This window comes from Melospiza georgiana, chromosome 7, assembly GCF_028018845.1.
Source record: "Melospiza georgiana isolate bMelGeo1 chromosome 7, bMelGeo1.pri, whole genome shotgun sequence".
In the NCBI taxonomy this organism is placed as follows: domain Eukaryota; kingdom Metazoa; phylum Chordata; class Aves; order Passeriformes; family Passerellidae; genus Melospiza; species Melospiza georgiana.
The window spans coordinates 31,695,410-31,718,713 of record NC_080436.1 but is presented as its reverse complement, the minus strand read 5'-3'; the positions used below and the strand labels follow the sequence as shown (position 1 = coordinate 31,718,713).

At 41.7% G+C, this 23,304-nt stretch overlaps 1 protein-coding gene across 1 annotated transcript in view; it reads left to right on the top strand.

The window, feature by feature from the left end:
• Positions 1 to 279: 279 nt before the first annotated feature.
• The window catches only part of OSBPL11 (oxysterol binding protein like 11), a 39,269-nt gene continuing 16,244 nt past the window's right edge, over positions 280 to 23,304 (top strand). Inside the window, exons 1-6 of the mRNA XM_058028415.1 lie at positions 280 to 425; positions 15,491 to 15,559; positions 16,616 to 16,791; positions 17,613 to 17,692; positions 18,457 to 18,639; positions 22,311 to 22,512. Coding sequence (XP_057884398.1) covers positions 280 to 425; positions 15,491 to 15,559; positions 16,616 to 16,791; positions 17,613 to 17,692; positions 18,457 to 18,639; positions 22,311 to 22,512 — 856 coding nt within the window. The remainder of the gene's footprint in view (positions 426 to 15,490; positions 15,560 to 16,615; positions 16,792 to 17,612; positions 17,693 to 18,456; positions 18,640 to 22,310; positions 22,513 to 23,304) is intronic.

The window sequence follows — 23,304 nt, the reverse complement described above, 5'->3', positions numbered from 1 at the left end:
TTCCGCTCCGAGGGTGTGCGAGCGCTGCCCGCACTAAAGATGGCGGCGGCGCTGACCCGGAAGGGGCGGCGGGGCCGGGCCGGGTGAGGGAGCGGGAGGGCGGGATCGCCCATCCCGGCGCGGCCGTGCGGGAGCCCGGCCAGCCCAGCGCGGCCAGCCCGGCCCAGCCGAGCGGGGCGTGGGGGTGCCGGCGGCCGCCGCCATCGCAGCCCGCATGGGGCGGGCTCGCTCCGTGCGCCGGGGCCGGGGGCGCCGCTGAGGGGCGGCAGCCGCGGCGCCATGCAGGGCGCGGACCCGGCGGCGGCCATGAAGGGGCCGGAGGGCGAGGGCAAGACGGAGCCGCTGCCGGCGGCGGCGGGGCAGAGCAGCGGCGGCGGCGGCAGGAGCGGCGGCGGCCGCGGCGGCAACAAGGGCTGGCAGTACAGGTGGGCGTGAGGCGCGGTGAGGGGCGGCGGGCCCGGAGCTGCCCAGCCGGGTGGGCGGCGTGGCTGCCCCGGCTGCGGCAGCAATGGAGCCCCCCCGGCACCGCCGGGGCGCGGCACGGGGGACGCGGCTGCCTCGGTCCCCGTGCCCACCATCGCTGGGGTGCCCGTGGGCGGGCGGCTCCCGCTCTCCATCCGCACGGAGCTGCCGGGGGATGATGTGCCTTTGCTCCTGCCTCTCAGATCCTCTTTTCCCCTCGCAGAACGTGGAGACCTGTTTAAAGTTGCTGGAGGCGCTTCACCCCTTTCCAGTCTTTCCAAAAAACGCCAAAGTTTGTGCCGAGTTTTAGATGTTTTTAAAGAACTTAATGGCACTCATTAATTTTTTTAATTGATGATCTCTGTTAGTTGCTGAGTGTGCACGGAGTTTCATTCTTATCTAACTTGTTTTAAGAACGGCGTTGCTTAGCATAAATCAGAGTGATTACTCAGGTTCAGCAAGTCAGCAGAAGGGAGCAGGGAAAGCCGGAGAAGCTGAGCTCACGGCTTTAGTTTGAATTATTTGCCTGTGTGTCCGGGAGACTTGAGGGTTTCCATATGCCTTTTTCCTGCTGTGCTTTCTGTTTGAACACGTTCCCCCTCACACGCTGGTAGCGGGCTCCACAGCATCACCCGCGAGGTTCCCGGCTCTCTCCGCCTTGGCTGGCGTTCTGCCATGTTGCTGTTGAAAATGCTGCTGTTGTGTGAAGTTTGCACACTTCCCCTTCAAATGGAGACTCTCCAGAGCCGTCATCTGCCAGCCCAGATGGACTGGCTCGCTGTTTGCTGCGTGTGGGGACCGCAGAGCCGGACGGAGGGACCGGGGTGACCCCGGGACACGGGCACCCAGGGCCGGCATGGGCAGGCACCGAGCGCCCCGGAGCTTTGGGAACAGCGCGGTCATCGCTGAGAATCTGGGTCATGAGTATTTCACTTTTCTGGTGACTAGTGCCGGAAAGAGAAGTGGTGATTTCAGGGTGAATATTTCAGGCTGTTAAGTCCGGAAAACTAATTATTAGATGTAGCTATTGGCTGTTTTAAGCACTGTTTTCCCGGTTGCTTTTTAAAGTCTGTGTTCGAGTAGAACTGAATTTTCTAATGAAAATTGCTGTTACTATAACCAAGCACACACTATGGGACACAGGAGTTAGTTTATGCAATCACAATGGAAATATTTTATATTTTTATGTGGAATTGGAGGCAGTGGAAGGGATGAGATGCCTGATTTGCCTGGATGTCTTTTTAGCTATACTTTTTAGCTATACCAGTGTTTGTGATGGTGGTCACTGGTCAGTGATGTCCAGTGAAATTCCACTTTATAAAATTATCCATCCAATTGCTTTGTTTCTTCCTTCAGTGCTACGGCGTGTATGGCAAAAATTGAACTGACCCCAAGTATTAGCCATTTTCATGGCTTGACAGCTCTAAGTGGGATACTTTTCTTTGTAGCTATCAATATCTGGTTTAATTTGCTCTAAAACTTTAGTGCAGTTTATTTTTTCGTTCTAGATCATTTGGAGAAACTTAGTGTACTAATTCTATTACTGTGGACACTTGAGATACCTCACTGTTAATCTCTGCTGTGTTTAGGATCAATTATTTACTCCTACATTTGTCTCTCTATCTAATTACCCTCAAAATATCACCTTTCCCCCCTGTCTCCTAGAAAGCCCTCCTGAATGAGCTGCTGTAGCTTAGTTTTCACTTTATGAATTACTTTTGTGCTAAAATGTATTTGACAAAAGACAAACTCCCCAGTGATAAATCAGTGTCTAACATACAGGTTTCAGAAACAGATTTTCTGGGAACTTTTGGTGGAAGTTTGGTATTTTAACTTTCCTAGCACAGAGTTTGGGCAATGTGTGGTCTCATAGATTGGCAGGAGTAGGATCATGGGGTACTTGCTCTCCACAGACCACATCTGGTGCAGAAGTTTAGCTCACTGTTTGGGGAAGCAGCTGGTCAAAACAGCTGTAGCAGAGTTGTCAGACAGTGGGACACCAGGTACTTGGTACTCCAGTGCTCCAAGTGGGAAATTGAGACTATGGATAAAAAATAAACCTCCAAGACTGCTGAACCTGAAATAATGAAAACTGAATTTCTCAGAGAGGTGCAAGGTCACGTATACTTGGCATAAATTGAGTATCTAGAAAATGGAAAAAAAATGAAGCAGGAAGCCTGACTATATTTCTGTAGGGGAATAATAGGGAGATTTTTAAATAGCTGTGGTAGAGCTAGATCAGATATTTATCATAGTGGAGAAGTGGCAACCAGAGGCTGCCAGACACTTCAGATGATGTGGAGATGGAGCTGGATCTCCTGTCAAACTTCATGCTTGTAGCCTGTGCATTGGTGAGTTTGGGCAGCCAGCATAGCAGTGGCTCTTCTGAAACTTGTGAGGGATTGGTTTCTGCTGAGGATAGGAAGATGATTTTTTTATTTTTAATATACTTAGTAGAAGTTAAGAGTTCTTGAGAAACTGCTGTTTCAGCCATCTGACAGGAAGTGATTTTGTTTTCTTGTGAATGCATGATCAGGTCAGAGTGTGTCTGAGAACAACCAACCACTGGCTTCATTTTCCTGACTGGGGCAGGAGCAGCCTGAGTGTAAGCTTGCATTTCAGTGGATAAAGAGAGCCCCAGAGGCTCTGCTACACACTACATTCTTTAACCCTGTCTTCATTTAGAGAAACAATTACCAGGAGGTAAGACTTCTGAATATCTTCAGATTGCTGTAAGATTACTTGATGAAGTAGTTTAAGATGATATTATTTTCTGTGTTTTCAGCAGTAACCAAGCTGTGAAGTAAGTACAGCCTCACCCACAGAATTACTTGCACTCAGCAGTTCTGCCTTCCCTTATGACCATGTTCATTTGGTTTTGCCTTGCTCTGGGTTAAATGAACAAGAGTGCTTTCAAAGCAGTGAGGGAAAGGAGGCAGGTTGGGCTGGTACTTCTGCAACATGTGATGTGTAGTCATTCAAATAACATAAAAATTTCACAACCAGAATGCAGAATCTTCTATGAGCTGAAGAGAGAGCTGATCAGAACATGTGCTAGGGAAGTGTAACCAATCCTGTCAGCCTGGCTTGAGGGGCTTTCAGATTTTAATAATTTTGAGAGAAGTGAGTGGCAATCACATGTTCTTATTTATCTACAAAATGAAATGTTCAAAGTGCTGTAGTTGACTAGAGAAACAAGATTGTCTTTCCCACTTGGAGACATGATAATATGCTGTCCTCTTATGCTTTTCTTAGTGGTTCTGCTCTCAAATATGTAGATCAATTCTGCTATTAAAACTATTCCCAGCATTTCTTCCCCTGCTATTAGAAATACAGGTAAAGTTTTCATGAATTTCCCAAATTATTGCTGATTTTGAAGCTTCTAAGTTATATTTAAAACCTATTTGCTTTTTCACTTCTGCTTGTATTTTTTAGATAGCTGTCTCTGTTCCTTATTTTTCAAATGGTTTTAGCATCTGTTTGCTATGGATTTAGCCATGTACAGTTATAAAATGCTGCAGATTGTGTCTTTTGCTCTTTGTTTAAGGAAGTGAGTTGCCTTTTTTTCGTTGTTCCTGAGAGTTTGCCTGAGTGCTGCAGGGTTACTCACAATTGTCAGTTAGTTTAGAAAACCATTTGGATGAAAGTAGCTTCAAGGAGTAAATTTCCTAGACTAATAGTAATTTTTTTACTTTTTTTTTTTTCTTGCTAGGTGTGACAATGGCCAGTAAGAGGATTCCTCATGCTGGGTGGCTTCTGCTTGTCATTAATTAATTTATTAAGTTAGACAGATTCTCTTGCAGAATTACTCTGTGTGGCTTTGGGCTGGAGTAGGAGGCTGGGAAAAAGAGCAGAGAGACTTTTGCCAAAGGGTAACACTAAACGTTTTTTGGATGCAAATGGATAACAAACAAGTGAAATGGTTGCCAGTCTTTTATTTGTGGGTTTTAGGGCTTTTTCAGTTGACACTATGCAAATCTCTTCATAAATCCTAAAAAAGGGGAGTAAACAGTTACTGACCTTAATTCAGTCTTCTGTGCTTGAGCAGGCCAGCGTGTGACAATGTAGCAGAAGAACTGGCAACTGAAACAAGTGAATATATTTTAATTCTGCATTTTGAGATGATCATGAACACTTTTTCATAAAATCATCCAGTAGGAAATGTGTTTTAAAGGCAGTGCTCATTTTTCTAAGTTTGATCCCAGTTCCTGTTGAGGATGACTAACAAGGCTTTGCACTTCAAACACACGTGCAATGAAAGAAGCAAAGCATGTGAAGCTGAGCTAGGCTGTGGAAGCATCTGGTTCTCATTTGTGCTGTCTTGCAAAAATGATCTAATTAGTAATAGTAAAGGGAAAAGTATCTTGAAACTGACACAGTACTGATCCTTGTGTTGGGGATGTCCCAGTGTCAGTTGCAAGGAGATGTACTGAGTGTTCCTAGTTTCTCTGTGTTTCTTGTTCAAGAAGTTTTGATCTTGGGAGGATAAATTTCATCTGTTTGGTCATTGAAGCTGGAACCAGCTTGGTAGAAGCAGATACAGGAGGTGATGGCAGCTCAGTGTTCAACAACATTTGCAAACCTCTCCCTTGCTGGTCCTCTGTTCTTGTCTGGGAATCAAGTCCTTGCTTAGGCTGAGGAGGGTGCTGTGTGCTGACCTCAACTGGCTCCTGAGAGCAGGAGAGAATTTAGGCTATGCTCCCTGTTGCTTGCTAAGTAGAAGAAATGTCCCAAACCTTCATGAAAATGTTAGTGTCATCCCAGGACAGTTCTCTCTAACACTGGTACCCCAAGTGCTTCCTTTTTATTACCCATCTCCCTTGTTCTGGTTTTTATTTTTACATTGCTTGAAACAAAATTCTTTGGGATTCTAGGTGGAGTTTGTGTATATTTGCTGGAATCAATTGCTGTAACTCCCTTCTTTGTGGTGCACAGCTGCAGAGGGACAGAGGCTGTAATTTTGTGGTGTCACTCCCAGATGGGAGGCCTGGCAAGGCCTGCTCCTGTTTTGATTTTCCCCTGCTCTTGCAGCTCACTTCCTCAGTATCTCACTGTTGTAAGAACCTGCTGGCATTGTCACATTGGGGTGCCACCTCCCAAGGGAGATGTTTGTAGTGGCATCTTTTGGATTGGCTGGTGGCTCTGGTGCCTGTGTCAAAGTGAGTCCTGACCTTCCTTATTTCTGTTTCTGGTGATGTGTGGAGATAGCTCAGCACTGCAGGACCTTCACAAAGCCCATGCTGCTCTCTTTGTTACTGGTCCTTTGATTTTCTCAAGTGGTTGCTGTGAAATTCAGAATTTATTTTTGCAATTCTGTATGTTCCTTTTATTACTAAAACTCAGATTAGGAGTGCTGTCACATTTGTTTGATATGCTGGAGGGAGCTGGTTGAAAAATCTGGTGCCTGAATTTCTTTATCCTCATTTGACTCTTTGCTTAAAGAGTATATCGTGCTCCTAACACTAATTTAGAAATTCTGCACTTCACATAATTTGCTCATTAGAATAGACAAGAAGCTCATATTGAAAATGATCAGGCAGTTACATCCATCTCAGGATGCATTCTGTGTTATTAAAATATTAAGGTCATCTTTTACCAAACTGATTTTACAGTTGCTAAAGCCCCAGGCACTTTTTAAAAGGCAGGTGAGCCCTTCATGTTCACACATGTATTTAAACTTGGATAATTGGCGTTGGAGCAGATGTGTCATAAATTCAGAGAAGCAAATCTTGATGTGAGGGGTAGTCAGTGGATACAGCTGGGGAAAAAAGTTTGGGTAATTTAGGCAGCTTCATGTTGACTGATGTTCTGGTAGGGAATGTGAGCCCAGTTCCTGAGCCAGGTGACAAGGTCTGGGGTTCCTTCTCCAGCCCTGTGGCTCCTCAGTGAGTGACTATCAAGAGTCCCTCTCTTGCTTCTCACAGCCTCTCCATGTTGGGCAGACAGGGGTGTCACATGTGGGAGTTGGTTCTGGCATCCAGTGTACTTATCTTCATAGTGGGATGTTCACTTGGAGTTCAAATTAAGCTAAAATGAAGCAGCACCAATTTTTGGGTAGTGTCTAAATACCAACTAATTTGTGCTGTCCATGGAATAGATTTCTGCAGGGATTAATGGCTGTTACAAATATCTATCTTTCGCTAAGTGCAAAGAGTATTTTTCAACTTCACCTTTTCTAATGTAATTATGTAGCAGCCAGTTAATTAACCACAGTACAACATTAACATCCTGCTGTGCCACACGCTTTCTCTCCCCAGAGAGAAGATGGAAAACAAACTGCCTGTGCATGACCTGATCACATTGCTTAATGCAGAAGCAGAAAGCAGCAGCTGCTGCTGTTACCTTATCCTGGGAAGGTTCCTGAGCTCATCGTTCTGTGAAAATCAAGGCACAAGTGCAGTGAGCCCTGTTTACTCACAGACCTTGCCTTGACGTGCCCTCTGATCACCTGCCAGCACTGGTGAATTCCTGTGGGGTCTGGCTGTCCCCTGGTTGGTTTCTCGGCTGTTTAGGTGACCTGGAAAGGCCCGGGGTGGCCTTGGGCAGCCCGCGCTTCAAAGGACGAGAAGAGGCTTCAGACCTTTTCTTGGTCTCGGTGTTTATTAATTGTTTATCTAAAAAATTTTCTCTTGGCCCAACAGAGTCTGCACAGCAGCCAGCCATGAGCACACTGAGAGCCCCCGGGGCAGTCACTTATCTTTATACCAGAAATTACGTATACAATATTTATCATTTTTCCCCAATACCTTTTACCCTTATTAACCAGTGCACTTTTAGTAATAACCAATCCCAAAGTGCCAACATCACCACAGAAGATGGAGGCCAAGAAGAAGAAGAAGAACAGGACACGCCCCAATTCCTCCATCTTACTTCTTTAGACCCCCCTGTACAGAAATCTTAAACCCTGTGTTTCACACTCTAATTAACTTATCCCTTCACCATTTACCCCAGTGAAATCCTCCCATCCTCATACAGGTGTTGTCTCCCGTGCAGGATCAAAGTCCAGCCCCAGACACTTCTGGCAACATTCCAGGACCTCCGAGCCCCCCAAGGGTGGTCTCGGTCACTCTGCACATCAGTCCTGAGGTGCTGAGATCCCACACCCTGGCAGTGCTGCCAGACTACTTTCTGCTTAGGGTGCTTTCAAAGCTTGCACCTTTTCAGATTTTCTCTCCTGTGTGTGTTAATGCTGAAATGGGAGGGGAGGGCAGGCTGAAGCTGGGTAGGAGAAATGCTGCTCCTTTGGGTGTGTTAAGCTGCCAATCTTGTATTTGACAGCTTGCTCTGGAGCTTTTTGCTGTGGGTAAGCATTTTTCCCTTTTTGCTTTCAGTTGTGAATTCCAGAGTTTTTAAGGAGGCTGGAAATCTTTGAAGTCTTGCTTAATATTTAGATATTGTCAAATTAGTTTCCCAAAGAGCCTGTTTTGCCCTGAGAAAGTTGGTTACTTTCATTGCACATTGTTGTATCAGAAAGCAAGAGATCAGCTGGGCAGAACTGCAGGATGCTGCATAAAGGAGCTGGTTTCTGACCCTGGCTCTGACTTCCTTTGTGGTAATAGTCATATATTATTCAAACTGCTTTTCCCTGGTGATCACTAACTGTGTTCCCCTTTTTCTTGGAGGACTGTTTTTGGAACAGTTTGCTCTGATTTTGCAAAACTTTTGCAGGGTCACAGTTGCAGCTGAAATCAGCAGAACCCATGATTTGAATGTATGAATAAAATAAAATAAAATTGGACTTCATCTGTTTCAAAATTAGGCAGAAAATTCATTGTGCTTCAGTTCCCTATATCCTAATGGAATTATAATATTTTTGTCCTCTTACTGTTCAGTGCACAAGTCCTTCATAAATGTCCATAGCAAGCACAAGAAAACCACGAGGGAACTCATTATTAGAGCTTGAGTGCCAAATGCATAGTACCTCCTACTCATTGCACCATGAAAAGGAGCACTTTTGAATAATTCCTTGTCTGGGAATCACCCTTCCCTTCAAGCACCAAACAAGAAAGTAGCCCTGCTCTCTTTATATATGGTGATAGTCATAGGTGGTTAATGTGTATGCTTTCTTATTTAGAGTTTAAATCTTCCTGGTGTCCTCCACCTCAATTTTAATGTAAGAGTATTTTTGCTTAATTTCTCTGTGTTCAAAATTTATGGAATAATTTGGGTTGAGATGGGCCTCTGGGAAATCTCTCATTCTCCTGCTCAGAGCTTCAGAGTTAGAAGATGTATTTCAGTGTTGCTTTTAATTGTTTGCCAGCTAGACTTTAAACTACTGGCCATTGCTTCTTGAGTCTGGTGGTCCACACAGGCTTTTGCTTGTATTTATGAATATTTAGATAACATCAATTGACAATAGGCTATTTAAGTGTGTTCTTATTTACTTGAAAAGTGATAATAATTATTATCCTCAGTATTTAACCTGAAATGTTGCAAATAATATTTCAAAAATAATTGCAAAGCAAGTGGCTCATCTGAGGTAGCTGATCCTATTTACCTTCCATTTCAGAGTTTTATTGCTGCAGAGTCCAGAATGGCAATGTGTAATTGTTAATATAATCTTTTAAAAATGCATACTCACAAATACTCACATCTCAAGACTGCAAGGGCATATCTGCACATTTCTGGTAGGATAAGAACTGCTAGACTAGAAGAGAGCAGAATGCCTTGGGATGGAGGGTGTAGTAAGCTGAACCACGTTGGACTGTGCCAAAGAATGACTGAAAATACAGAGGTTTGCTCCACCAGTCTCTGTGGATGTGTTTACCAGGATCCACTGCTTTCCCAGCTATCACAGGCAGCACATTGTCCAAAACTGCAAAGGTGCTCACCCATCACTGTTTGCCTTGTATATATTATATCAGCATTGTTCAATGGGCAGAGCAGTTTTAATTTGACTGATTGAGCTTTCTGAAGCTAGATTTTGTGAGAATTTTGGGTTTGGTAACAGTAATGTGTGAAACTGTGCATTATAAATGGTAGCAAAGCTGCAGGCAACCTCTCCAGAGGCGTTAAGGGGAGAGCTCAGACCTTTTGAGGTCCTTGTTTTTTGTATGCTCCAGCTCTAAAATGATATTGGCTAAATCTACAGCTTGTTTTCCACTGATATCATTGCAGCAAAATCTGCTGGGTTGGCTACTGACTCTTGGTGCAGCTTCAGTTCTGTTCTGCTGATGCAAATCCACAAATAAATTGTCCATAAGTGGAGTTCTTGCTGACTTGGGGTGTTCACCTGTGTGTGAGACAAACTGCTGAGCTGAATGTCACTGCAATTTTTTCTAGGCAGATGTATTGTGAGAGATAGAGAGCTCTGTAAATTATAAAGAGGCTAAACAATCAGTTTTATAGTCGTTATGTGAGAACAATTTTGCTACTTATTAATTAAATATTGTCTCTCTTCTTCTTCTTGCTGGACCACACAAGTGTTACAGTAGTTTGATTTGTATGTATTAATGCTGAAAAGAGGAGAATGGAATACAAATTTAGTTAAGATGATTTAAAAAAACCCAAAAAACTGTTAGGTAGTATTGATAGAACTTGAGGTGCCAGAACAAGTGTTGTGTTGAGAGCAAGGGTTGGGGTTGGGAGGCTGGGCTGCATTATGCTGGAATCAAGGACAGCTGATGGCTCATTTTGGCTCTGCCACACCTTTTCTTTGTGGAAACCCCATGCTGCTCTTCCAATGCTTGTCTGTGCTCCCAAGGATTTACAGGAGTGCATGTGGAGAGAAGTTTTTATATCTAATGAGGGGGTGTGCATTGCTGCATACTTGGAGCCAAGTGGTGTTCTGAAGTATCCTCAGGGTCTGCTGTTGATGCTCTTGTCATGGTGTTGGACCTCTTTTCCTTGCACTTGTTTCTGGTCTCTGAATTTCTAATTGAGTAGTCAAACACAAGAGCTGAAGAGCAGGAGCTTTGCTGCCGCTTCACAGCTCACTGTAGAGCACTGCCGGTGAGTTGCACAGCAAGGATGGTTGGTTTTCCTTTCTTCCAGAAGCTGTTTGGAAAAGCAGAGGTAATTGATTGATGCTTCTGCCTTACCTTGGGTTTCCTGGGGAGCATTCTCCTGCACCACAGAGCTGTGGAGTTGGAGTGTGCTGAACTGGGTGGTGATTTCTTGCAGTTGCAGAAGATATGCCTGAAGTGTTCAATGCTGACATAGCTGTTGGGATTTTTTTCCCCTTTCTCTTTTCCACTGCCTACCCCTCTGTGTAAGGAAAAGGGAAATCAGTGCACTGTAGATGAGCACTTTGCAGTGCCCAGTGAGGAAAAAGCAAGCCATTGCCAACAGTGAACCTGTGAGCAAACAGAGATGAGCAAGTTCAGTGAAAATGGTCACTTTTTCCAAACTATAATTGAAATACTCATTGGTTTGCACTGTTACAAGCCTCATTTGTTTGTTTGGTTTTTTTTTAATGCTTTGCCAGCTTTTAATATGAAGACACTCTTGCACCAGGGGTTTGCATCTTGCTGTGAGCTCAGTAGAAAGGAGCATCTTCCCTTGGCCAAGATCCAAAGGCACTGTCATAACAGTGGTCGTGGCAGCTCTGGTGGCAGGATCAAAATCTTCTGGAGGCTGGATCCCCCTTCAGGAGCCCTCCCTGACATCTTCATGGGCTCCAGAGTCCTGGCCATCCTTCCTGCTGGCAGCAAATCCACACATACTCAGCTGCTGCTTGAAGTCAGGCCTTAAGCATGTCAGTGGGGAAGCCTTTGGCCGCTGTGTTTGCTCTTCATACAGCTGTTGGGTCTGGAGAGACTTGGCTGCTCAAAGCTTCCCACGTGGTGCTGTCTGGGTCCCAGCAAAATTGAAATCATCTGAAGGGCAGTCTTGGAACTGTTCTGTAGCTGCTTTGCTGTTGGGTGTAATTTTCGTGCCACCGCGAGGTTTTTTTTCTGTGGGGCTTTCATGGCAACCTGCCCATGAAGGGTATGGAAAAAGGTTGGCAAAGCCTTTTGCATTTTTTTAATTGCTGCTGCTTCTCAGAGGAAATGTTGGCCCAGGTGTGAGCCTGGGTGTCTTGGCAGAAGCTCCTGAAAGACGTCATTGTGGGACTACTGTTCCTCTGTATCTGCGTCCAAAGCTGGGGTGCTGCACATAAACAGGATGCAGGGGAATTTGGCCTGATTGTCACTGTCTTCTTTCTTCCCTGGGACAGGAGACCACCCTGCAAGGCACTGACAGCTGCTGCAACTTAGGAAAGGACAAGTAAAACCAGAGAAGGATAAATAAGCTAACAGTGATCCTTTGTGAATCTTTTGTTCCTATTATTTTTTTTAGTAGCATGTAGATATGTAGAAATCTGGCTTGTGGTAAACATCCCTTTGATGTAAGGGAGGGATAATTTTGTGGGAAGAATATGAACTGATGTGTAATTGTTCACAGATGTCTGTCATTTGCTTAAATGGACAGTCTCAGTCCATCTCACAGTGTTTATAAACTAAAATATTGTGATAAATGGACAGTCAAGTTCAATGGTGTTCAGCCTTTGGGAAAAAACCCCAGATTTTGGAAGGTCGTAGATGTTGCTGGGCTAGACTTCAGATGTTGTTCTGAACTGAAAAGTATGTGTTCTGCATACCTCTTTTCTGGATTGTAATTTGTATAATACCCTCACTTAAAGTAGTCCAGAAAAAGTCAATCTTTTTTTTCATGTCCTTAAGACTGTGATCCGTCTGTTGCAACATTTCCTTTCTTTGACAGGACATGTGAATTTCAACAGAACTAGGCCCTTTAGGGATTGTTGACTCATGGTGCTGAGCTGTTGCTATTCCTCTGACAATCTGAGACTGTGGTGAGCATTTTAAATAGCAACAACAGCGTCTTGGCTATGGAAAGACACTTGTAGCCATAGGTACAGGTACGTGCATGTAGGCAGCAGTGTGACTGCAGAGGGATTCTGAAAATCAGGAGAGATCCCAAGGGAGCCAGCCCTCACTGTCAGCCTTAAGCTGCTCAGTGTTGTGTGTCAAGTTCACTTTTGAAATCTGTTTTCTAGAAGTCAAAAACCCATATGTTGGGAATTTTGGAGGCTTTTGAAGTAGACTGGTGACTTTGAGACAGGTTTGCCAGCACTATTACCATGAAAAAGCAGTAGGAGCTTACTCATATTTTATGAACTGTGGTTATCTGTGAGCAGAGCCAGTGCTTGAACCTCAACCTTTTGTTCTCAAGTCTACCATTTTACAAGGATTCTGCAGTGCTCTGTAGAGCTTGGCTGTAAGTTCCATACTAGTGAAATGTTACTGGGTTTTCTTTGGGTTGGGTGTGCTTTTGTATTTTTTTTAATGCTAACTGCCTTACATCACTGCTTTAGGAACAACAAATATCTTGGTTTAACTCTTGCTGTGGAGGCACTAACCTTAAAATTCTTGAAGAAGTGCTTTAGTTACAATCCCTGGCCTTGTTCATAAAAAATACTGAAAATATTTTTCTGTATTCACACATGCAGAAGATTAGGAGGTTAACTGTAGTTCTGTCATCTGTTTATGTATAGAATTTATAGAAAAGTAAATTTATAGAATTTACCTTTTTGTTGATTGCAGTTTGCAGAGTGGGTTTAGATTTCTTCAGTGTATATAATTTTCACTTATTTAAAAATAAGCCTTTGTTCAAATGGTGGAATATTAATTCTCAGTCACTTTCTCAGACTTCCATGGGGCAGTGTTTTCAAAGCCTTGCAGCTGAGCCCTCTGGGACTGATGAGGTTAGAGATATAAATTACTGGAGAGGAGGCATTTGGAGATGTTTGGGTCCAGACAAAGTGAAAATCCTAGTGGAAAGGAACATGCAGATGATGGGAAAATGTGTTGGTAATTTAATGTGGAACTACATCACCAGAAGAGCTGCACTCCCTTCTCCAGTGTGTTTTTCTGCATGACAAAGTCAGCTATTTTATCTGTCACACCCAAAAAACCAACCCAGAGGTCAAATTATTTTAATCAAAGGCTATTTAATTTACCCTTGTCAGATGAATGGACTTCCATAGGTCCTACACAAAGTCCTGCTGCATTCACTGCAGTCTGAATTTACCTTTCTGATGTTTCTTGGATTCTTTAGAGGTACCTGTGATTTGGGGAACATTGGTTAATGGGGGTGCAGTGGCTGTACCCTGAATGTGCAGGGCTGTGTGCAGTGTGTCACTGAAAAGCAAGGGTGTATCTTGCATTCACTGGAGCTGAAAAACAATTAGCTGTGACTAGGGACAATTTTCAGATGAGTAAAACCCAAGCTCATGCATTTTTATGACTATGCAATCTCATAATTTTCAGCTAAATGAAGACAGTGAGCAAGTCTAAACTGTACTTCCCTTGTTTGCCAATAATAACAAATAAGAGGTGTCTGCAGAGGATGAGTTTGATTATGTCTCCTTTAGCTTCTCTGTACATTTAAAATATACGACACCCTCTGCTCTCCTTGGTTTTATTTTAATCTCTAGTACCACTTAATGAGCTATTAGAAATTAAATTCCTAGATAGTCCTGCTGGCTGCTCTCCATTGCAGGATATGACTGCAATACTGATTGTTGCTGTAATAGCTAGGACACATATTTTTTGCTTTTAAAAGTAACATTTAAAATCAGCAGCTTGGTTTTTTTCTTTAAAAAATGTATATTCTTGTATCTCTTGGCTTGTGTTATATCACTGAATGACAGTGATTTACTCTGTGGCTGTTTTCATTAGTGTCACCCTAAATGACTTCCTTTAAGATGAAACAGTGTAACATGTTATATTTATGAAACTGTCAGATTTCTAATTAATCTGCTGTCTATAAATGAGGTATAGACAGCAGCTTCAGCTGTTACTTAAAATTTACCCCAGTAGTTAGCCCAGTTATCTTTGCAACCAAAACCCACTAAGGGAGATGATCCCTTGGCTCTCATAGTCCTGTTTTCCCCACTTTTCCCCTTTTGCTGACATGGGGCTACTTTATCCATTTAACAACTAAGAGAGATTGCTGCTGCTCCAATGGACTCCGAATAATTTCATTTACTCTTCAACCTACTACAGCCTACAGAAAATTTAAATAAGATTAGAAACAAATTTATTTTGGAGAAACAAATAGTGTCTGATGTTTGGGTCATTGTTTCAATTCTTCTTTGTAATAATAGGAGCTTTTTTCTCATGTTGGACCTGAATTGTCTATCAAGAGTGTGTTCTTAAGTGTGGGGTTATGTCCTATTGTGGGGTGAGGGCATTGAGGTGGCATTTCTAGATTTTTGGGAACATACAGCATAAAGTGGGTCTTAAAACTGTGGTCTTAAATTGAGTAATTTGTAGTCATGGTACTTGTAAGCCTTATTTAGGGCAATTGATTTTCAGAAATGGCAAAGTATATTGCATAGTGGTATTAAATCTCCATGCCAAGTGCCTTTGGTGGACTCTCATTTTTTGGTGGGTGTTGCAAGTCAAATCTCTGAAGGAGAAACTGCTGGATTTTCCTGTCAGGCCCAAGGAGATGTTTTGGCTTCTGGTTTAGGTCTCAGAGTGTGTTGATGTGACCTGCACTTGCATGTTGTGTTCTGTAGGACATCTGTTCAGGAGCATGGCTGTGTAGGGGAAGGGTGCTGGACACAAGGGATTAATAACCCCACACTGATGTAGGAGTAGCTACAGACTGTTTAGCTTGGTGGCTGCAGTCCAGGGCTCTGTTAATAAACTAGTGAAAGTTAATTTTGTCTAGGAGTCCAAAAGTATAAAATCTGTTGTGAAGAGAGAGCAGGAGCCAGAAGCAGCATGGATACAAAGTCTTTAATTACCTGAAACTTGTAAAAATGTGCCTAGAAGTGCCTGTTGAATTGGTGCAGCTAATTATGGTTTGAAATTATTTGGGATTCAATATGTCTGGTTAAATTGTCATAAGAAACTATTTTAGGAACAAGGCTGGAAAATCTTTAAAGTGTAGCTATTAAATTGATAGTGCTATTCTAAAAATGAACATTAAAATTCATCTCCTGAGAATAAAGATGGTCAGAAGGATCTAAAATACATTTAGCATTGTCTGATTGCTTTTCTGTCTCTTTTTATAGTGATCACATGGAAAATATTTGTGGCTACTTAATGAAATACACCAACCTTGTCACTGGCTGGCAATATCGGTAAGTCTTTTATGGTGCTTTTTAGTAATGGTGGTGTCTGCAGCATCCAAATGAACATGTTTCAGATTTTTAAAATCATACTTAGAATTCCCTTTTTCTAGTAGGAAAACTTTATGCAAGAATCTTATGCTTTTGTCAGTATAGATTAAGCTAATGTGTAGATGAATAATATTTGTATTAAGGCATGAGTATAAAAAAGGCATAGGCAATATAAAGCAGTTAACTCATTTAGTGGCTTATAACTATGTTTGTATGTGTAAAAAGCATTAGGTTTTTTCTCCTTTTCCATTAAAAAATATTGTCTTTGTGTTTTCTGCTGAGTCTTCACCTTTGTGCCAAATAATGCTATCGCTTAAAAAAAAAATAAGACTTCATTATTGTAAATTCTAATTCAAGCAGGCTTTTCTCTTTCCTGAGGATGTTGTCTCCCCTGGAATAACTTGATTTTCTGTGTCAGATGAAATTCTCTGGTCAGGTTTCATGCTGTTCCTAGAGTAGCACAGTGCAACCAAATTAATGTTGGAGAGAAAAGTCCTTAGTGTACCACACTGTGCCACCTGTGCTGCCCCTGGCATGGAGTGACTCATGTCAATGTACTCAGCATTAAACTCAAGTGAAAGTTGAAGCATAATTTCCAGTTCCATTAAAAAAAAATAAATCTGGCATTGCTTCAATTTCATGGTTTTGCATCTCAGCTCCTTTGTATCTGGGGCTATTTTAATGTATGTAGTTTAAAGATTTATTAAGCCCTAATGCTTCGGGATATAATTTTTGATTCCTATAATTTTATGATAATGTTCTTCTGTGAGTATGTTGTTCTGTTGTGCAATCCCTGTGCTGTAAGAGAAAAAATGCCAAGAAATTAATTTTTCTGCCATCTTGGGGACATAATTCACAGGTTTAGGGTTTGTCTGACACAAGTCTTTTAGTCCCAATCTCATCTGTGCAAATTGTGATGAGAGTATTGACTTTTCCCAGTACCACCACCTGCACATAAAAAAGAAAAAGGAAAAGGAACTGTTTTTATTTAGTGTATTTGCTTTGCTATCCTTGCAGGTATTTTGTGTTAAACAATGATGCTGGCCTGCTGGAGTACTTTGTGAATGAGCAGTCTAGACACCTGAAGCCCAGAGGCACCCTGCAGCTGGCTGGAGCTGTCATCTCCCCCAGTGATGAAGACTCTCACACCTTCACAGTCAATGCAGCCAGTGGGGAGCAGTACAAACTAAGAGGTAGGACCTGGATGCTTGGGCAGGGCATCCTTCCACTAGGGGACAGTCCTGGCTCTCACCTGGGGCTGCTTGGCTGGCCTTGGCTGCAGGGCCAAAGAGAGAGGGCCTGGTTGGCAAAGTGCTGCCATGAAAATCATGTGCAAGACTTCCATCCCACTGTTGAGCTAGAAATGCTCTGTATTTATTAGCTAGAAATGCTCTGTATTTATTAGCTAGAAATGCTCTGTATTTATGGATAGCTCCATAATGTTTGGGTTTCATGACCTTCAGAAGACTTCATATCTGTAGAATGGGGTTTAATCTTCATGTGTACTGTCCTTTCATTGCACTGATTCAAAGTTTTCTAAATCATTGTAGGCAGCAATACTGTGGTGATGCTCACAGAAAATCTAATTATTCAGCTTGTGAGCCACCTTATATTGGTTATAAAAGCCTGTTCTCTGATTTTGAAAACTGCAGAAATCTAGGCTAATGACTTTGAGTATTTCTTCCCTTGAGGACTTGCTGTAATTTTCTAATTTGGAGTACCTTACTCTTATTGTGGGAAAATGTTTCATGCTGTTAGATTACAATATTTGTGAGGGTAGTTGTGGTTTGTTGATGTTTTAAAATTAATTCCGTAACACTAAAAATAGCATAAAGAGAAAAGAAAGCGTATACTATTTATGTTAAACTTAACATTATAATTATTACAGACAAATGACTTTTAGATTAAAATTACTTTGCACTTAGTCTTGTGATTTTTAAGAATGAAGCAGGGTTTTTTGCCCATACTTTGAAATATCTTCATTTAACAGAATCCTTTTGGTTTGCTTTATTAGCTACAGATGCTAAAGAGCGGCAGCACTGGGTTAGCAGGCTACAGATATGCACCCAGCATCACACAGAGGCCATTGGAAAGGTATGACTGGTGCTCTCATGGGCAAAAATCTGCCTGGTGGTAGGAGTATTGCAAATACAACTTCAGTGTTATTGAAGCCCTTCCTTTTTGGGAATGGTCCTCTTTTTTTGGTTGTTTTTTTTTTTTTGTTTTTTTTTTTCCTAACCCCTTACTTATTTTTTTCTAAAAACCACTCAGCAGCCCACAGATAAATTTAGGGTGAATTCCCATGTTTGAGAAAAAAGTCCTCAACACTTTGTCTGAGTACTGTTGTTTCCCTTTGCTAACCATGTATGGGTATATGTATAGTGTATTTTACAGAACCTCCTGATTGCCATAACACCTGTTCTGATACATAAAATCTAGCTTTTAAGTTACAATCAGCTGATTTTGTTGTAAGAGATAAGTAGAACTAATAGCTCTGAATGAAATTCCATTCTTTTAAATGTCAGCTCTATCCCTGCAGGATCTATTAGGAGTCATTTTCTGGTGCTGTTGCAGATCAAGGACTGATTTTCAAGTCAGAGAAGTGATAGTTACTGATCCATCTCGTTTCACAGATTGTTCTTAATTAGACTATAAAAGAGGGCAGCTAGAAGCAGACAGTGGAAAATATTTAGCATTTGCTACTAATGCATTATTAGGGCTGTGACATCTTTCCTTAATGTATAAAAAAATTAAACATTTATTATTATAAATGTTCTGCTGTATCTTTCACGTTAGAACATTTGCTGGTTATTAGGATTAATTGTAAATGTTTCTCAATATGCTTGTTTATTCACTAGAACAACCCTCCTCTGAAATCTCGTAGCTTCTCTCTTGCATCCCAAGGAAGTGCCAACTCTCCTGGTGTGCAGAGAAGACCCAGTCAAAATGCAGTTTCCTTCTTCAATGTTGGACATCACAGATTGCCAACAGGAAAAAGAGTTCCCATTATGCAGCCAGATCACCTTGTGGATGTTAGAGAGGTTTGTACGCTTTAAATTCCCTTGCAGTTTTTTGAGACCGCTGTGGTGTTATTTCTAAGTTTGTGAAGAAACCTGCTGTTCTTAGTTGGATATATGGTCAGTAGCATGTCCTAAGCTATTATTGCACAGCTGTGTGAGGATAAATAGCTGATCCTAGCTAATTGTAGAAGTAAAGGGTGTATATTTGGTGTATATTTTATATTTTGTACTTTGCAGTGGGATCCAGATGCTGAAGGTAGAACCACATTCTCGTCTTTGCAAGTCCTAGCACTAAAAGTGACAAGAGAATATCCTTATGGGATATAACATCACATACTATGATTCTATTGTACACTTTCCTTTCCTTGTCAAGCTATAGAAGAGCTGACTAAGCTTGTATCTCTTATGACCAGGGAGAAGTTGGTAATGATTGATATTTCAAAATGCTAATACCATTTTCTGCTATGCTGATTCATTTAGACAAATTTTCTAGGGATGGGTGTGACTAAACACAGAGCAATTCAGATGCCTGGGGTTTTTTCACCATATGTTTAGGTGTAGTGTATTTTGGGAGAAAAATCCAGAAATAATTACCTTTCCATCTTGACTGACAGAACAGACCGATACTGGCTGATTTTAACTTGTGAATATATCCAGGGTGGATCTTGCCTATCTAAAGATAATGCATTGCAAGCCTGTGTTACTTAGTGGTGGTATTAATGTTAATAAGTATTTTAATGTTAACTGTAGTTAGTGTGGTGTGACATATTTCTAGGCAAAAATAAATTTCTAATGGAGAGCTTTTTAATTTAGCAAATAAAGATACAGGAAGCAGGAATAGCTAGAAATTGAACTTAGAAAAATTGGAATAGAAGAATGCTGTATAATATGAGCCTCATTAACCTTAAAATATGTGGCTGAACACTGTGGTAAGTTCTCCAGTAACTGGGTGTTGCAGATATTTTCACTGGTATGGCATGCTGTCATTGTGCCTTGATTTATATCAGCTATTGTGGTGTAATTATTCAGGAGTTTACACAAGGTGATTGCCTCTTTAAACCTTGGGGTCTGTGAATCTCTCTCCACAGCAGATTGTTCTTGCAGATGCCTTGCAAAAGGGTAATTGCTACCATCCTGTTTTTATCCTCTTACAGCACTAAAGTCTCCTATAGTGCTAATGCAGAGACGTGTGAAGTGCTGCTAGGTACTCAGGAAAATCAAAATGTTTCCAAAATGGCTGTTTTACTTTTTGCATTTTCAAATGTCATTATGGCATACAAAATTTCAGGGAGGAAAGAGGAGTATGTGTGAGCTGGAGCACTGAAGCAGTGGCTTGTGTCCTGTAACTGGAATAAAGTGGAATGACTTTTCTTGGCATTGCAAAGAGCACAGGAAGCTCTTCATGCTCTCCTGATTGCTACTGAATTTGGTGGCACAGCATTACTATTTATCAACTTAAAAACTTTAGACTTGTACAGATGAAGAATCCTCAGTAGTGCTGACTCTTCTGAGTGTTAGTTTGCTTTCCTTTTTTAAGCTAAAATGCTTCTTGGATACAATGCCTACTTTTTTGTAGATATTATTAAAATGCTGAAGGGCAGGTGTGTGCCTGTTACCCCTGAGCATGGTACAGCTTGAACACTTAGAAATTCATTTTGAAAAGCTGTGGGAAGAGCAGCTTCTTTCAAAGAATATACTACAATTTTACCTTCTTTCATTTCCCCATGAATGGCACTATATCTGAGTCTCCCTTGGCAGTCCCTTTGCCTGCCCCTTGTTCTTGGCTGAATGTCATGATGCTGACGTGGTTACTGTGCAAAGCAGGAGGTTTAAGAAGGTCTTTTTGCTAACTTGCACTAAATGCAGGTGTCTGTGTGTTTGCAAATGAAAACAATGGCCTTGTATTTTTCCAAGATTTTGACTTTTTAGTCACTGTGCTTTTATTTTCCTGGCACTATTTTTTTTCCCAGTGCTGAGTGTAGAACTAAGAAAAACCTTAAGACTGTTCAAAGTGTGTCCTTTGAAAGGGAAGATGTGCCTTTTTAAACTTCATAGTTAAGCATAGCATAGCTTGTCCTATTGTCTGGTCCTGGAATGAAGTGCTTGGGGCCTGCCACATGGTGAATTACTAACAGTAAAGGTCACCAGAAGGTTTGTGGTGATTTGTCAACTGATTATCTGTGGGATTTTTGTGGGAGTTTCTTTTTAAGCCAGCACACCTTTTCAAAGTTGGAAAAAAAGTGCACAGAAAGGCTTTTATCACACTTGTGACTGGAGAAAAATGAGACACATGTTGTGATAGCAGCTGGTGTGTTTGCATAGGCAAAGCTATCTATAACTAAATGTTTTAGTAGCTTTCTGCCCTGTTGCTCTCGGTATATGCTAAGGCTGACTCTGCACAGTTAACACCAGTTTTAAAGAGCCACTGCTTTGTAAATTCACACCTTGGAATGCTATGGAGCCAAGCCCTTAAAAGTTCCAAAGATCATGTACTATGAACCTGGGTGAATACACGTTCCTTAAGTATTGCATAAAATCTTAAAGCAGTTTCTGGAAGGGATTGCAGGTAGTAGTACTGAAAATAAAAGTCAGTCAGATACTGATTAGGAATTAAATAATTGGAGTGAAAAAGCTACCTAGTGGCATAGCAGTTAAATGCATCTTTCTTTAAAGGCTTTTTAAAGGAATTCTGCTGCTGCTCTGCTAAATCAATCTGTCCTTGCATTTACCTTCACTACCAGAACCCACAATGATTGCAGGCAGTGCTTGTTCCTCCACAGAAAGGGGACTAGCTGTGTAAGATGTTTTCATCCCTGTGATTCAAAATCAGGTAATATTTTCTTTCTGTGAAAACAGAGAGGGAAGTGCTGCTTGATGGCTGGTGTGCTTTGCCCCTGTACCTCATGGGGGCAGATTCTGTGATTTAGGTGTGTGGAGTTCTGTGATTCAGGTGTGTGAAGGAGGAAAGGAGCTTGGGAGGAGAGCAAGGGGAACAATGACAACAGCACAGGACAGCTGCAATTTGAACACTGAATGAAGGTGAAAATCCTGCTGGCTTTTCTTCCCTCCTTGCAAAGTAAATGCTGAGATGGTGATAATCAGTGTGGTGTCAATGCAGGCAATAAATGAAGATCCTTTTTGGTTTGAGCCAAAATGAGGAATACAGATCTTCTCTGTTAAAATACTGCACCTCTGATTGCAGGGAGTGAAAAAAGTCTTTGATGCCTGCAGACAGTAGATCCTATTCCAGGCTGTGCAGAGCACAGAGCTTAATTACTTCTCACACAGAGTGCATGTGGGTGATGCCTTAGGATTTTAGCTTTCATATTTTTCATATATTTGTAATCCTGCAATTCCCCTCTCACCCCCATCCCTATCAACTGGGCATGAAAGTGTTTGATATTTACTGCAACAAGTGTCTTATTCAAATTCATCTTTGCCTTTCTTTTTAAAGTCACTTTGATATTCTTTTGCTTGTTAATAAAGTGCCATGTATTTTTGTGAGTAGATTCACCATGCATTTAATGACTCTGTAGTAGTAGTTCTCAAAGTCAAGAGGAAAAAGTACAGGTAATTTTACATCTATCTGTTACCTTGTAGTTTTATTATTGTCCCAAAACCTGTGCAAGCACAGCTGAGCAGGTATCACACAACACTTCTACCACCTGACAAGTGACTGTTTTGTTTGACAGATGATGTCTCAGGCTGAGGGCCAGCAGAGAGACTTGATCAGGAGCATAGAATGCCTTCCTGCCTCCGGTCACCTTACATCCTTGGATCAGGACCTATTGATGCTCAAAGCAACTTCCATGGCAACCATGAACTGCTTAAATGACTGTTTCCATATTCTCCAGTTACAGCATGCTTCTCAACAAAAGGGCTCCTTACCAGCAGGTGGGTATGGGTGCTCACAGAGAGCAGAACTCTGGTTCAAGTACAGCAAATACAAATCCTTTCCTGGCAGAAGTGTTCATTCCACTAACACATGGGCAAAGGAAACTGCTGACTGTCTGGTTTCTTGTGAATTTTTCCAGACCTCAGCTTGTGTTGGGTGGAACTCTGTGCATGTTGAATATATATTTTTTAAGCATTTATTCTGTCAGGAAGTCTGTGGCAGCAGCTGCATAGGTGTAACATCTAATTGTTGTACAACATCTCACAACACAATAAACTATGTAAGGCACCCCAACACAAAGACTGCCCTTGGGATATAATTGTAATAGTGGAGGGGGAATTTGATGACATTGCAGATTCTACAATGTGTCCACTGCATCTCTGCCAAATGTAATGCTTTTTTAATTCTTTTTTTTGCACACTGAATACCTGTTATTGGTATTTACATGTGTGTAGCTTCCATTTCCAGTTAAGCATTAAAATGCAAAACTCTAAATTTGCACTGATTTTTACTGTTACTGTTTAAATATCAGTATTCTTGTTTTGAGTTACTGCCTTAGTCTAAACCATGGTCTAAGGAGAAGTGTTGTATTCTATTCTGAGGCCAGAATGGACTTGTAAGTAAATGAAAGCTGCTTAAAGGTTGGGAAAAAATAGAAAATCTCTTCTAATAAACTACTCAATAAACTACCTCAATAAGCAAACAAAAACCCCCTAAACCCTACTGCTCATCAGTGTGGAATATGTGCATTCAGGCAGCAGACAAATATGTTGCCATGTCTGCACAATTGA